At 43.6% G+C, this 14,606-nt stretch overlaps 1 protein-coding gene across 1 annotated transcript; it reads right to left on the reverse strand.

The window, feature by feature from the left end:
- Positions 1–674: 674 nt before the first annotated feature.
- Positions 675–7,553, reverse strand: LOC142764963 (uncharacterized). Its single transcript, XM_075865509.1, has 3 exons — positions 7,315–7,553; positions 3,299–3,412; positions 675–785 (listed from the first exon to the last, which is right to left on the reverse strand). Exons 1-3 carry the CDS (start codon positions 7,528–7,530, stop codon positions 687–689), a joined length of 429 nt encoding a protein of 142 aa, XP_075721624.1. The 5' UTR covers positions 7,531–7,553; the 3' UTR covers positions 675–686.
- Positions 7,554–14,606: the final 7,053 nt, after the last annotated feature.

A 14,606-nucleotide genomic window follows, 5' to 3' on the forward strand; every position in this document is an offset into this window, starting at 1 on the left:
AGATAGATAGATAGATAGATAGATAGATAGATAGATAGATAGATAGATAGATAGATAGATAGATAGATAGATAGATAGATAGATAGATAGATAGATAGATAGATAGATAGATAGATAGATAGATAGATAGATAGATAGATAGATAGATAGATAGATAGATAGATAGATAGATAGATAGATAGATAGATAGATAGATAGATAGATAGATAGATAGATAGATAGATAGATAGATAGATAGATAGATAGATAGATAGATAGATAGATAGATAGATAGATAGATAGATAGATAGATAGATAGATAGATAGATAGATAGATAGATGATTGCGATGGTGATGAGAACGGAAAACTAAATGGCATCGCGTTCACACTTTCAAGCTGTTTTTTTTTTTTGAGAATGCTAATTTTTCTAATGTTTTCTTTTCATCCGAAAAGTTCCTCACAATGCATTAAAAAACATCTTTCGCCTATAAAACAGCGTCTTATACGTAAGCGTATGTGTTGGCATAAATTCAGCCAGCGCAGGCATCGATTATGGTCTCAGAAGAAAGTTGGAGTAATAGAGCGGTGCACTGGTAAACAAAAATTTATGGCACATATATCGGACATGTGCAATGTTGCTGCGTATATCATAAGGAACAGTTCTTTAGCAATCTGATTTTTTTTTCAATTATTGCGCGTATTTATTTTATTTTTCGTAGTATATGTCGAAGCACATCATATCCTGTATTTGCGAATATTCTTCTGAAGGCATCTCTAAAAATGTTGTACTGCACTGTTTCTCAGCCTGAAAAAAAGAAAAAACAACTCAACAAATTAACGACGACACTCGTGACCTAATTCTTACCATGCTTTAAAAAGAACTCGTCAATATTACAATGAACAAGCTTTAAAGAAAATTTCATCATTGTATTAGGACGGATAAAGAAAATATTGCAATCTAGCCTATTGGAAGTATTGGCTGGAAATCGCATTTTCTAGTTTATATGTTTTTTACGCTTACTATTACATTATCTAGCGCATTGCTTCTTTACTTTGTTTTTATTTTATCACCAGGATTTGGGGCCGTGTGCACGTAACGCCATTTTTCGTTGGTGTCAGTGGCTGCCTGCCATAACTGAATTGAAAATAGGCGAAAAAATCATATTGGTCAAACAAAGCTGGTTACCAAAAAAATTCGCAATACACTCTGAAGTAGTATGATGACCTAGCAGTTTTATGAGGCAAGAATAGGTTAGGTATAAGTCATTCTTTGCCTATAAGGGCAATAAAACTGGTATTGTATAAGTAATTGAAGCATAAATATTTGAAGTCTACGCTGTTTTGGACAAGTTCGATATACGTCTAGCTTGCGTCTGGGCTGTCAGTGAATTTTCGTGGAGCAAAATGGTAACTTTTTTTAGCCATTTCAGTTCAGTATTAAAACAGCGGGAAGCTATACATTCACTTATAATTATTATTGCCGCAGTATAAGTACCGAGTATTCGACGTCGTTTGCATATGAACACTTGCAGGATTTCTGTGATATAGTACTTGACCAGAAACTTCCGAAATTCTGCTGGTTCTCTCTTAAAGCTATGATGGCGGCCTTTACCGTATAGACGTGAGTTTATCGCGCGGTCCACCTGCATGAAATAGTCTACATAAGGAGATATACCATTGATTACGTTGTCGTCACTGATTTCGTCAATGTATGAAAGTGTACAATGATATTGGGGTGTATTGCCGACGCACGATCAAGGAAGACTGCCGGGAAAATCTAGTGACTGAATCAACAGCCTGAATCGACGAAATTGCTCTCAGCGTAATTTTTCATCAACGCGACAAAGACGAAGTCACACATATTTATACTGCAAAAATAAATGCCCCTCAATATTATAACCGGGGCAATCGGAAACTTCAATATTATTGATTCCAGTGCGTCACGAATCGTGGGCGTAGATGTGCTGTCAGAATCGGTAAGGAGATGGAATTTGCACGCAAGAGGACATGAAATTGGGCGGCTCCATACTGCACCAATGTCATTTCTAGTCAAGTAGTAATGCCACCATGGTAGCACTTCAGGTCAGACTGAACAGCGATGAGCACACAACCACCACGTTGGTTATGTCGGTCAGCCCTAAAACATGTTTATGAGCCAAATTTACGTTTTGGTTAGTACCATAGTATTAAGTACTGAAGAACCAATTGGATTGGTCGAAATATTTTTATTTGGGTGGCACGCTGTTTATGCGAGAGATAAGAAACGAAAGAAATCCCCGGATTCCTTAGGGCAGCCACGTGTTGACTGTCATGGGGTGTGAATATTTCGACGTACTCTAGCCGGGTCATGCACTTAGGTGCCCTTTCCTCTCGCGGTATTCCTGTGGCGTAAAAGTATTTTCAGTTTTATGCCAATGCTTATGCTTCAAGTATTTGATCAAGACGTACGAAGCAGATCGGTAAGCATGTGTGTGTTTGTGTGTGGATTTGTGTGTGCGTTTGTATTTGTGGGCGTATGTGTATGTGTGTGCACCTGCGGGCAGTCATGCGTGTATGTGTATGCGTGTGACTGTGAGTGTGTGTGTATTTGTGTGTGTATGTACCTGCGTGTACGTGTGTTTGTGCGTGTGTGTCTGTGTGCGTGCCTGTGTGTGTGTGTGTGTGTGTGTGTGTGTGTGTGTGTGTGTGTGTGTGTGTGTGTGTGTGTGTGTGTGTGTGTGTGTGTGTGTGTGTGTGTGTGTGTGTGTGTGTGTGTGTGTGTGTGTGTGTGTGTGTGTGTGTGTGTGTGTGTGTGTGTGTGTGTGTGTGTGTGTGTGTGTGTGTGTGTGTGTGTGTGTGTGTGTGTGTGTGTGTGTGTGTGTGTGTGTGTGTGTGTGTGTGTGTGTGTGTGTGTGTGTGTGTGTGTGTGTGTGTGTGTGTGTGTGTGTGTGTGTGTGTGTGTGTGTGTGTGTGTGTGTGCCTATGTGTGCGTTTTTGTGTGTCTGTACCTGTGTTTGCGTGTCGTCACTCTGGGACAGACCATCGGATCTGCCGATGACATTCGCTGGTTGGTACAGCGTGTGCTATGCTTGCGACACCCGAGGCTGCCACACAAGCTGGTCGTATATAAATGGCTCGTAATCTAGGTAAAGTAATTCTGTTCGTATTTATTAACGCCAACTCATAATTCACCGCAAGCTCTAACAACTCTATTGTTAATGTTGAAGTTTTCGGTAGTGAACATGGGTGAAATTTTTTTCACGTTATGCTTGCGATCATTCTAAAGTTTTAATCAATCAATTCTAGAAATCGGTCAAGCATACTGCGTGACCAACCCACCTTGTCTGCCGTCGGCTTGCAGGTAGCGTTATTGAAAGGCCCCGAGAGAGTGCAATTGGTTGGAGAGGTTTTATATGTGACGTTGTACCTAGTAACGCCGACTCGTGTCATATTCTGCAAGCAGAGATACCAGCAAAGACATCTTACACTTTTTAGGGAAATTTTCAAACGCCTAAGCACCACCTGAAGAAGGACGAAGCACAGAAAAAGAGCGTCACTTGCAACCTATATGATTCGGGAGAGAACACCAGAAGACATATACACCGCACCACACATGCACCAACAACACTGCGTCTCACCTAACTGTTCTTTCTTTCTGTTTTTTTTTTTCAAAACTGTGGACGTTCTACAAGTTCACACAGGATGAAGGCAATAACAAGAAACAAACAAAGCAAGCATAAACATAGTTAATCCAGTTTTGAACAATCACAATGTGATGGAAAGCAACAAATAATTATTTCGTTCGGCTGCAGTTCGAGGGAAAAAGGAAGATTTCAGTAAATGCATTCTCGTAAAATATGGTGCCAATCGAAACATATCAAATTCGAGGGCGCTGGAAAGTCATATCTAATCTAACAAAAAGGTGCAAAATTTGAACTTAGACGTGTGCAAAACCACAGGCGTGTCCCGTATACACCACTTCTCGTGCTCTTCCTATTCATTTGCGGTGGTGCTTAGGCGTTTAAAATTTCCCCTCGACGATATATATCAACTAGGTCATCAACAAGTTCTTCTAAGTTACATCTTCTGATTGTCACATAGAGACAGACACGACAACTTCTAAACATGACCAAAAACGGTATATATATATATATATATATATATATATATATATATATATATATATATAAGGGAAAGAAGTGTATACCTAAGGGCTCGTTTTTCCGTGTTTTAACACAATAATAATGAGATATAACAGACAGTAATGCCAAGGAATGTACAGGGGAAGTTATTAACATTAATGGAATGTAAATAAGAAGAAAGAAAAGTGGATGAAAAAATTACCAACTGTAAGCAGGAATCGAACCTACGACCTTCGAATTACGCGTTCGATGCTCTAACCACTGAGCTATTACAGCGGCCCTCTCGCCATCCACTTTTTTGGGTTTATCTGTGAATTTAGAAGTAGGAGCGACAGACAGCGCCATCTATAAGCCAAACAACGAGTGTGAAAACACTCTTATGCGCATGTTTGGCGTCACGTAGCACGTGAACTTATTATGAGCGGGCAGCTGATTAATTGTCCCTCTTATACAACCTAAACACATCAAGTCTGCCAGTACGAGACCCTCGTTCAATGAAAATAAGGGAAAGAAGTGTATACCTAAGGGCTCGTTTTTCCGTGTTTTTAACACAATAATAATGAGATATAACAGACAGTAATGCCAAGGAATGTACAGGGGAAGTTATTAACATTAATGGAATGTAAATAAGAAGAAAGAAAAGTGGATGAAAAATTACCAACTGTAAGCAGGAATCGAACCTACGACCTTCGAATTACGCGTTCGATGCTCTAACCACTGAGGTATTACAGCGGCCCTCTCTCCATCCACTTTTTTGGGTTTATCTGTGAATTTAGAAGTAGGAGCGACAGACAGCGCCATCTATAAGCCAAACAACGAGTGTGAAAACACTCTTATGCGCATGTTTGGCGTCACGTAGCACGTGAACTTATTATGAGCGGGCAGCTGATTAATTGTCCCTCTTATACAACCTAAACACACCAAGTCTGCCAGTACGAGACCCTCGTTCAATGAAAATAAGGGAAAGAAGTGTATACCTAAGGGCTCGTTTTTCCGTGTTTTTAACACAATAATAATGAGATATAACAGACAGTAATGCCAAGGAATGTACAGGGGAAGTTATTAACATTAATGGAATGTAAATAAGAAGAAAGAAAAGTGGATGAAAAAATTACCAACTGTAAGCAGGAATCGAACCTACGACCTTCGAATTACGCGTTCGATGCTCTAACCACTGAGCTATTACAGCGGCCCTCTCTCCATCCACTTTTTTGGGTTTATCTGTGAATTTAGAAGTAGGAGCGACAGACAGCGCCATCTATAAGCCAAACAACGAGTGTGAAAACACTCTTATGCGCATGTTTGGCGTCACGTACACGATAAGTTCACGTGCTACGATAAGTTCATATATATATATATATATATATGACCGAACGACAAGCCACCGGAATGGTCGATGCGGAACCGTTACAGCAGAAAAGTGTGCGGAACTGCTCCCTTGACATTTCACAAACAAGCATTCTTGCTGCAGCCTCCGTTTTGTGAAGGGCATCTTTGGTTGAAGCATACCTCTCTTCAGGGCAGCTTTCGCACCACCCATTCTATGGCGGCTACCAATTCCCAGGATTTAGAGACATTTGTACATGGTGCCATGGTGGCATGTCATAAATGAACGGAAAGATTGTTAAAAATTGTATCTGATGAAAAAAAAAAAACCCTGGCTATCAAAAAGGACTCCCAGTTTTATGCAGAAGAGGCCTATTAGAACATTCTGGTAAAATTTCAGCCATACAACGCGTATGGCTTCTCTGGACAATTGAACACCGCCAATTGGAAACTCATGGGGCCCCACTGTTAAGTATGAAACACTCTGGGAAGCCACACAATTTGCAGTACGACAATGTCGCTTTTCCAGAATGTTCCAGTGGATCTCTGCTGCATGTAACCGAGAGTTGTTTTAAGTAACTAGCTTTTTTTTTTTTGGTCAGATACAATTTTTCTGCCTATTTACCATTCACAGCATAGGCGACAGCGGCTGGCCTCCGCTGTCGCCTACGAGAGGTGGCGCTGCATGCACACATCCTCAAATCCTGCTCATGGACAGTGTAAAGCCACAAATGCAAAACTTGGGCTTCCACGAAGTTTCCTGTGCGATCGGTGTAAATGACTTCAAGCAAAGTGGGACACTGGGCGAGTAGGTAAACGTTCATTATATTCGAACTTGAATTTTATTTGAACTTTTTACGTGCGCGCATTTGTACACATGCACATATTGGGGGCTTTATTTTTCATGTGTTTTCGTGCTTTTTATAGCCCGTCACGTGTAATTTTGGTAGCAGTTTTTGGCTGTTTTATCGACAACTTTCTAACGTGCCTTTTTCATGACTTTTAGAGGTTACTTTGGTACCCCCATAGGAGGCCATGTCATATGGGCTAAGGCTGGTTCATTCTAAATGAACTCATTTCTTAGTCTGCCCTTGTTTTTCTAAGTTTCTTTCCTCATGTGCCCTCTCACCGTGAAAATCGAATATAATGACTGCAAGCGTCCATATTTGTGAAGATTAGGGACTGGCCGCGGGCACTGTAGAGCCGAGTTATGTCCCTTTGGTCAAGAAAGGGTCACAAGGAGAAAGTCACTTCAGTAATCACAACTGGCCATCGACCCAAATGTACAATATAAGCACTCTTTATTACGTAGTATCACCGCCTTTTGATCGCGAAAAGCGCTGTCTATTGATAACTCTACCTTTCAATTCACACCCTTTCCTCGCTGGCACAGTATACGGTTAGCAACGCTGTCACGACTGCGTCACGACGTGCTAAGACGTTATACGACGCAATGCTTCAGTGCATGCGCAAAGCAGGCACTGACTTCTCGGCTCATCAGGTCGCTCAAACAAAGCATTTTCTCTCTTTCTCTCTCATCAGCCCACGTGCCTTATTACTAAAGTCATTTCCACGAGGAAAATTCTGCTTATAAACACATAAAACACTTTTATTTGAAGCAACAAAATAGGCGCTTCATCGTCGAAGACAAGCGCCATCACTTGTCGAGTGCAATAATTATAGAGCGCGAAAACAACGTACGTGCAGATCGAGTTTAGGACACCTGTCTGCCCACAGCAGTCAATGTATACACACAGAAGAACAGTGCTTTCATGAAGCTTTCATACCGCTTCAGAACAACTTGCTTTGTTAGCTTGTTTATACATAATAATAAAATTAGGAAAGAGCAAATATGCGCCCAATTTAACAGACGCAGGGTAGTCTCACCATCGTCTGGGCGCTCAGCATTTCGACGACGACGTAATAAGAAGCCAGCTTGATGTACGTGTGCATCAGGGCGTCCTGGGCGAGTGCTTTGAGCTTGTCGTTGTCTTTCACGTCGACATCCACCCACTTTGGTTCCCCGGTGTCGTTCCCTGGCGAGCACAATGGAGGCGAACGCAGTACGACGAGTGCGAGGGCTATTCTAAGAGTTTTTACCATGACTTTTGAGGTACTCCGATGAGTTCCGCCTGGAAAAGTAAAAAAAAAAGCCATCTTTGCATGTTACAGTTCTGGCACTGGAGTTAGGATGCTCTTGCATGAGTTTTTGCGGTCTGTGGTTCGTCTCCATATACTTTGTCTACGCTAAGAAAAGACCTAGCATCAGTCAAGATGCCAAGAAGGCCCATGAGATGAACCTGCTTCGCTGTTTCTTAAGTTCTAGAGGCTGGTTGTAAACGTCTTCATTAATATGTGTGCATGTGTTTGCTCTTCAATTTTGCTGTTCGTTACTTGTTTAAACTTCCAGCTGCACTTTGCTCACAGCGTCATGATCATCGCCGAAAAGTTCACACATGTTTTTGGACAAGTGCCGGCTCACACTCAATTTGCTCGGACAGCCACGAGTGAATGGAATCACTCACCTGCCTACATAACGAGCGTGACTAATCCGAGTTCTTTTTTTAATGTGCTGCAATCGAACGCGCTGTAAAGAAGAATACAGAAAGAAAGGGAACACCATCTCTGTGCAGTGGATCTTTTGTGTCTTGTGCGTTTTCTCTCTTTTGGATGTGTAACCTTATCTGCATCTTGTTCTTTCTTATTTTCTTCTGTAAGTTACTCTCCTCTGTAGTTTGTTGATATTCCGGTGAGACTAAATAATTCATTCAATAAGCAAATACAATGTAGTGGCCCCGAGAGCGTAGCAAGAAACGTTTTCTGAGGGGGGGGGGGGGAGGCGAGGGATCAACAATACTTTATGTTCGGGTATGAAAATATGAAATTTTTAGGGGTTTTTTTTGCGCCGCCGTATCCGGTGTAGAGCTTGATATTATTCTCCCAGGTCGGCTGCCAGTGAGTTGGTAGAGAGGAGGAGCTCGGATTTGTTTGGGGAACACCTCAGGCCTGTGGGAGGGAGGTAATCTTCCATGGTGTCTATGGCATCCTGCAGGGAACATTCGACTTGCCCGTTGCTGCCACCTGAGCACCAAATGGTGATATCGTCCGCGTGAATTGTGTGATTGATGTCCTCGACACACGAGAGCCTCTTGGACAACCCAACCATGGCAAGGTTGAACAGGGTGGGCGATATCACCCATTCCTGCGGCGTGCAGCTCAAGCCCAGCTCGATCTCCTGGGAGACGAGGTCTCCCACAATGAGGGTGGCTCTCCGGCGGGTCAAGAACGATTTGACATATTCGTAGATTCTGGCTCCGAGGCCGAGCTCGGCAATGGACCGCAACACGAAATATGAGCAACATTATCGAAGGCTTTCTCTAAGTCAAGGCCGAGAAGGGCCCGCATGTTTCGAGTGTTGCAGTCGATGACTTGGTGCTTGAGCAGCTTGATAGCGTCTTGCGTCGAAAGCTTGGCCCGAAAAGCAATCATGGTGTGCGGGTAGAGCCCATTGTCTTCCAAGTACCGAGTCAACCTATTGTGTACCCCGTGCTAGGCTACCTTGCCCATGCAGGAAATGAGCGAAATGGGGCGCATGTTGCCCAAGTTGGGCAGACTACCCGGCTTGGGAATGAGAACGGTATGTGCGACCTTCCACGGATCGGGGACCTCGCTGCTCTTCCATGCCTCGTTGATGACTTCACGTGTTTAAATTTTATATGAAATCCACGCAGGTTAGTGATGTATTTGCCACGTTCATCACTTCAATTTGTTGGAATTCAGTTATAGTAAATTATTTAGTTTTCTTTTTGCTCTTTCTTATAAGCCAAACACATTTTAAAGGAATAATGTAACTTCCAGTTCACTTATCGTACACCAATCAAGCCTGCTTTGTTTAGCGCGTCTTACTATAAACGGTAGCTAGCGGCCTACAACCGAAAATAATTTGTACTTTCTTTAAAATGCCACATTCTTGGTTTCCACGTAAGTGGCCCACACAAATCACACTTTACGATGAACTAACACGCTTCAGGCTGTCACGCCCATTGGCCCGCGCTTCTCTGCGGCATGGCATCGAGAGGAATGCTATTGATAATGACCAGCCTTTGTTGCTGTTTCTCACAACGAATGCTTAGCTTGCGATCCACGTAAAGAGCTTATCGAGTGGTGCAAATATCACGATTACTCACATGCTCTGGCCGAAGGAGACGCACATATTCATCCCTGTGAACAAGCCATCCACTGCTGTTTCTTTTTTTGTTTTTATCACCACTTACTTTTGTGTCCATAACAACTGTTGCAGCTTGGTTCACACTTTACAACAGCTGCCTTCTTCAAAAATAAGATAGCTGTTCCTTTTGAAGCCTTCCTTGCTATATAAGTACTCCGGAAAAGCATATTATAAAGGCGCCGCATTTAATTACTCCCATTGTTTTTGTGATTATAATAAAACATGTTTGTTTTCAGCATCAGTGCTTGTTTGCATTGTCGCTGCACGCGCTTTCAAAGGAAATATCATCAGCTTTGAACGGTTCAGTCATACACGTGTTCACTTGTGAAACCTTGCTATAATGACATCATCCGTGAAAAAAGTGTAATTCGGGAATGCAGTTCGGGATCTTCAAGCTAGTATGTTTCTCTCCAGATCACAGTAAGAACACGCCTTCTCTGTGATATTGTTTCTATTATTGTCTTTAATATATGCACGTATAATACAACTGATAAGTACTTCTGAATTAACAGTGGAGCCTGGCATGGTTTTGACGACTTTGTACAAACGCATTGGGCCGGTAGTGGAAGTCAATATACCAACCAGCTTTTATTTCTCCTTGAGAAATATGGGAGTAGCGAAAAAAATAAAAGGTGCAGTACTGCGGCTTGACAAAGTTCCGGCCCCTTACAATGTCCAGCAGCAAATTAGTCAAGTAGAAGAAAAAAGAACTGTGCTGAATATAAAACATTTTCCATGCACTAAGTCAGGTAGTTGCAAACATATAGGGAAAACTAGCTTAAACATCGAGATCCTTAGGCAGACACCTACAGACAGCTCAAAATTTTCGCGTTGGAGTATCTCAACGTTCTTAAAAAAGACTGTAGTCTTTGAAAATTTCTCAAGGTCATGACATGCGCGTGAGACACTTCTTTTTCTGATGACGTCCCTCCTTGCTCTGCTTCCAGAGCGTTCGCTGGGACGAGAGAAGAGAGAAATCAATTACAGTGTTTGACAAGTCTCTGTAACTTGACTCGTACTTGCCGGACTCTAAAAATACTTGCGGTAATCGATTCGTGAGCCAGGAAACTCTTCGTAAACGCGGAGCATTTTATGGATCCGGGCTTTCATATCCTTTTCGTATGCTGTGATCGTATTCTGTTGTCTTCGCTTGGCGTAACGCACGTAAAACCACCTATAAGCAATGCTCGCGCCAAAGAGCAGTCTTTTCTCTTTTGTTCTTCGGCAGATCATATCAACATGATCATATCATGATCATATCAACGCAGGCTAAATGCCTGCGTTGATATGATCATGATATGATCATATCAACCAACGCAGGCTAAACCATATAGAGCGTACCTAATTGTATCATATTGAACGCATGATCGTACTAAGCCGAAATATTCTTCTTTTTGATCCTCGATTTATCTATACGCTGCCCCTAGACGCGGTAATTTGTGAGAAAAAAAAACGCAATAAATTCATTATGTTCCCAAAGGTTCTGCCTGGAATGAAGGTTATCTCTATCGATTGGGTTGAAAATCTTGGCGGCAAGAAGTTTGTTCAACCTTTAAATCATTTCGGATTGATTGATTGATTTGTGGGATTTAACGTCCCAAAACCACCATATGATTATGAGAGACGCCGTAGTGGAGGGCTCCGGAAATTTTGATCACCGGGGGTTCTTTAACGTGCACCCAAATCTGAGCACACGGGCCTACGATATTTCCGCCTCCATCGGAAATACAGCCGCCGCAGCCGGGATTTGTTTCAGGAAAAAGCTGTAAGATCCATGTACTGCAAGGATGCGTCAATATATAGCGCACGTAATACTACGCGGAAGAGGCGTGAGATCATACTAGGCGTCAATACGTGTGATTTGTGAAACGAGTGGTTAGATTTAATACCCACCAATTACAAATGCCACAGGCCAATGATTCATCATTATCAACAACACCGCCTACAAAATGCATAGATATGAAATAGTAGGGAAGGGAAGGCAGGGAGGTTAAGCAGTCCAAAATAACCGCTTTGCTATACTACGCATGGAAATGGGATGGGAGAGATAGAAAGATGTGGATAAAAAAAGGAAAACAGAAAGAAAGACAGCAAACAGCACACACACAAAGGACGACGCAGCGGAAGGCACCGAAAGCACTACGGAGGTTTTAAAGATAACAAGAGAGGAAAAGTACTGGCTGAAGCAGAGCAGCTAAAATTTTATTTAGGGTGTTAGATGTTACGTGAACCAAGCAAAATTAAAACTCAATCTAACCAAACCTGATCTAACAAAGAAACTTTCATTGTTCAGCGTGTACCCCTTATATGGTTCAAGGTTGACGCAGCTCAACTTAACAAAACTATTTTAGCGCCATATTAACGAAAAAATTTGGGAAATAGATGAGCAAAACTGTGGAAATTTAGTTCTAATTTTGACAGGTGACGTGATCGATTTTACGCGAAAGTGATCGGGCAGACGGCCACGTTTCCTGGTCAAGACGATAGTTTTATTTTCACGAGGTTATACCAAGGAGGTGGCTGGACGCTGCACCACGGCACGGAACAGCATATTTACTTACCAAATGGTGCTAGGGGCGGTGGCAGTTTATTGTCCCTGTAAATGTTCTTTCAGGAACATGGTCGCTGATTTTGTAATTTAATGGTTTATGCGGCAGGTGACACTCACTGTCTTCATATGCAACTCTCTTTACATTTCTATTTCTTAGAAATAGAATATATTCCTGCGTTCATTCTGCATGTTGGTCGGCACGATCCTTGCATTGATTCTTCCCGACATTGCATATATCCGCAACGTGTAAGAACTTCCCGTGACTTTCTACCTGACGTACATACCCACGACATAGGGTTCCCGTACAAACAGCCCTCACATACTTTTCACATTAATAGGCGGGGATTACAGGTAAACACAATGGCACAATGCCTTCGGAGTGTCAAATGATGTTAAATATGTTCTAAGCTATATTAATCGCTGCTGATTGTCAATTGTGTGTGTGGTGCGTGCATGCAGTGGCGTAGCCAGGGAGGAGGGAGGGAGTTGGGGGTTGAAACCTCCCCCCTAAAATTTTCAATTTTGCGTGCGTATATATACACGCACACTTACAGACGCACGCACGATATACGTTAACGTACGGCTTAACTCTCCCCCCCCCCCCTCCGAAAAACATTTCTGGCTAAGCCCTTGGTGGTGTTTGTCTGTCTGTTTATGCCCACAATCTATTTAACAAGTTATCCCACTTGTATAAGTCTATGCGCAAGGACTCGAAAGAAACAACGTTGAAATAAACAGTTTTGACATCAGGAGATAGCTTTTATGCTTTTTTTTTTCATTCAAAAGTGGCGCGCACTGAGTTTCAAGGTTGAATGAATAAAGAAACATGTGTAGTAGACATAAATATTGTAACGCGGACTGAAAGAGCGAGGAAGAAGAAGAGATCGGACGCGCTCGAGCGATGGTGATTCGGCAGTGACGGTAGAGCGCTGACATTTTTCATTGTAAATAAACCCATCACATCCGTAACAGCTTTGGTGGAGCGGTGCTGGGTAACTTGCCATCCTGGACCCCGCAGCAGAAGTTCTTCGAAGAAGCAGACGCTTAGCTGGCCTACCTCCGGACAACATCAGCATGAACGACGACACAGCAATCCCATCGACGTCCTACGCTGCTGCATCCACCAGTGCCACCGACACGCCACAAGGTGGCCGTCGACCTCGACAACCAGACTACTGGGCACCTGAGCCACGAATTTTCTCAGGTAAAACTGACGAAGACGTGGACGCTTGGCTAAAACACTTCGAGAGAGTGAGCCGCTACTACGAATGGGGCGCACCGGCGAAGCTCGTGAACGTAGTATTCTTCCTTGCCGGGACAGCCTTGCTTTGGTTTGAGAACCATGAACATGTCCCCCCCACTTGGGATATATTTGTTAAGGAACTGAAGGCCTGCTTTGGGGACACGAGTTCCATGAAAAAGAAAGCTGAGCAAACGCTGTCACGTAGGGCTCAGTTGCCCGGCGAGACGTGCACAACCTACATTGAAGAAGTGTTGAAGCTTTGCGGAATTGTCAACGCAAATATGTCTGACGAAGACAAAGTCGGTCATTTGTTGAAAGGCATCGCCGAGGACGTGTACAATTTTTTGATAACAAAAGAAAACTTGAACACTCCTTCGATTTTCAGGCAGCAGTGTCGCGCATTCGAGGCGTTGAAGACCCGAAGAATTTTACCCAAGTTCGGGCGCTTGGACAATGTTCCCACTGTCGCAAGTATGGACGTCGCCACCTGCGAAGACATTTCCTACCTCGTACGTCGGGTAGTTCGAGAAGAGCTCGTACGACTTCAAGCAGGTGACGTTCACCACCAATGCTCGTTCGCCGCGTGCCCCGAACCACCTCCCTACTGGATGCGAGAGCGTCACGTCGAAAACCGACCACGCACAGAAACTGCAGATTTTACCCCGCGGCTTCCGTTTTCCCCGACGGGTCGTGGCCACCACCGGATGTCATCATCTCGACGTGCCGCTGCGGACCCCCGACCGTTGTCAACCAGGCCTCTACCAGAAGATTACTATGCTTCATCACAAAATGTTCCTGCGGAGCACGACCCGTCTCCGCGTACTTCTGCCACCTCTGCTCCGGCTAACGTAAGTCGACAAGTCCCCGTTTGCTACACATGTGGTCTCCCAGGGCATATTTCGCGCTTCTGTCCCAGACGGCCGCCTGCACCGCCACGTTTTTCGACGTATCCGGCTCGTATGTACGAAACGCCTGTGCCGCCACGTTTTTCGACGCACCCGCCTCGTATGCACGAAACCTGGACCTCTCACTCGGCCGACCACCGTCCCCGACAGCAATGGCCTAACGAATTTCGCAGCGAGTCCCCTGCCTCCGAGAGAAGCCTGACGCCGCCTCCGACACGGTCCCGCCGGTCGCCGTCTCCGCGTCGTCGGTCA

The sequence above is a fragment of the Rhipicephalus microplus genome, chromosome 6 (assembly GCF_043290135.1).
Source record: "Rhipicephalus microplus isolate Deutch F79 chromosome 6, USDA_Rmic, whole genome shotgun sequence".
Taxonomy (NCBI): domain Eukaryota; kingdom Metazoa; phylum Arthropoda; class Arachnida; order Ixodida; family Ixodidae; genus Rhipicephalus; species Rhipicephalus microplus.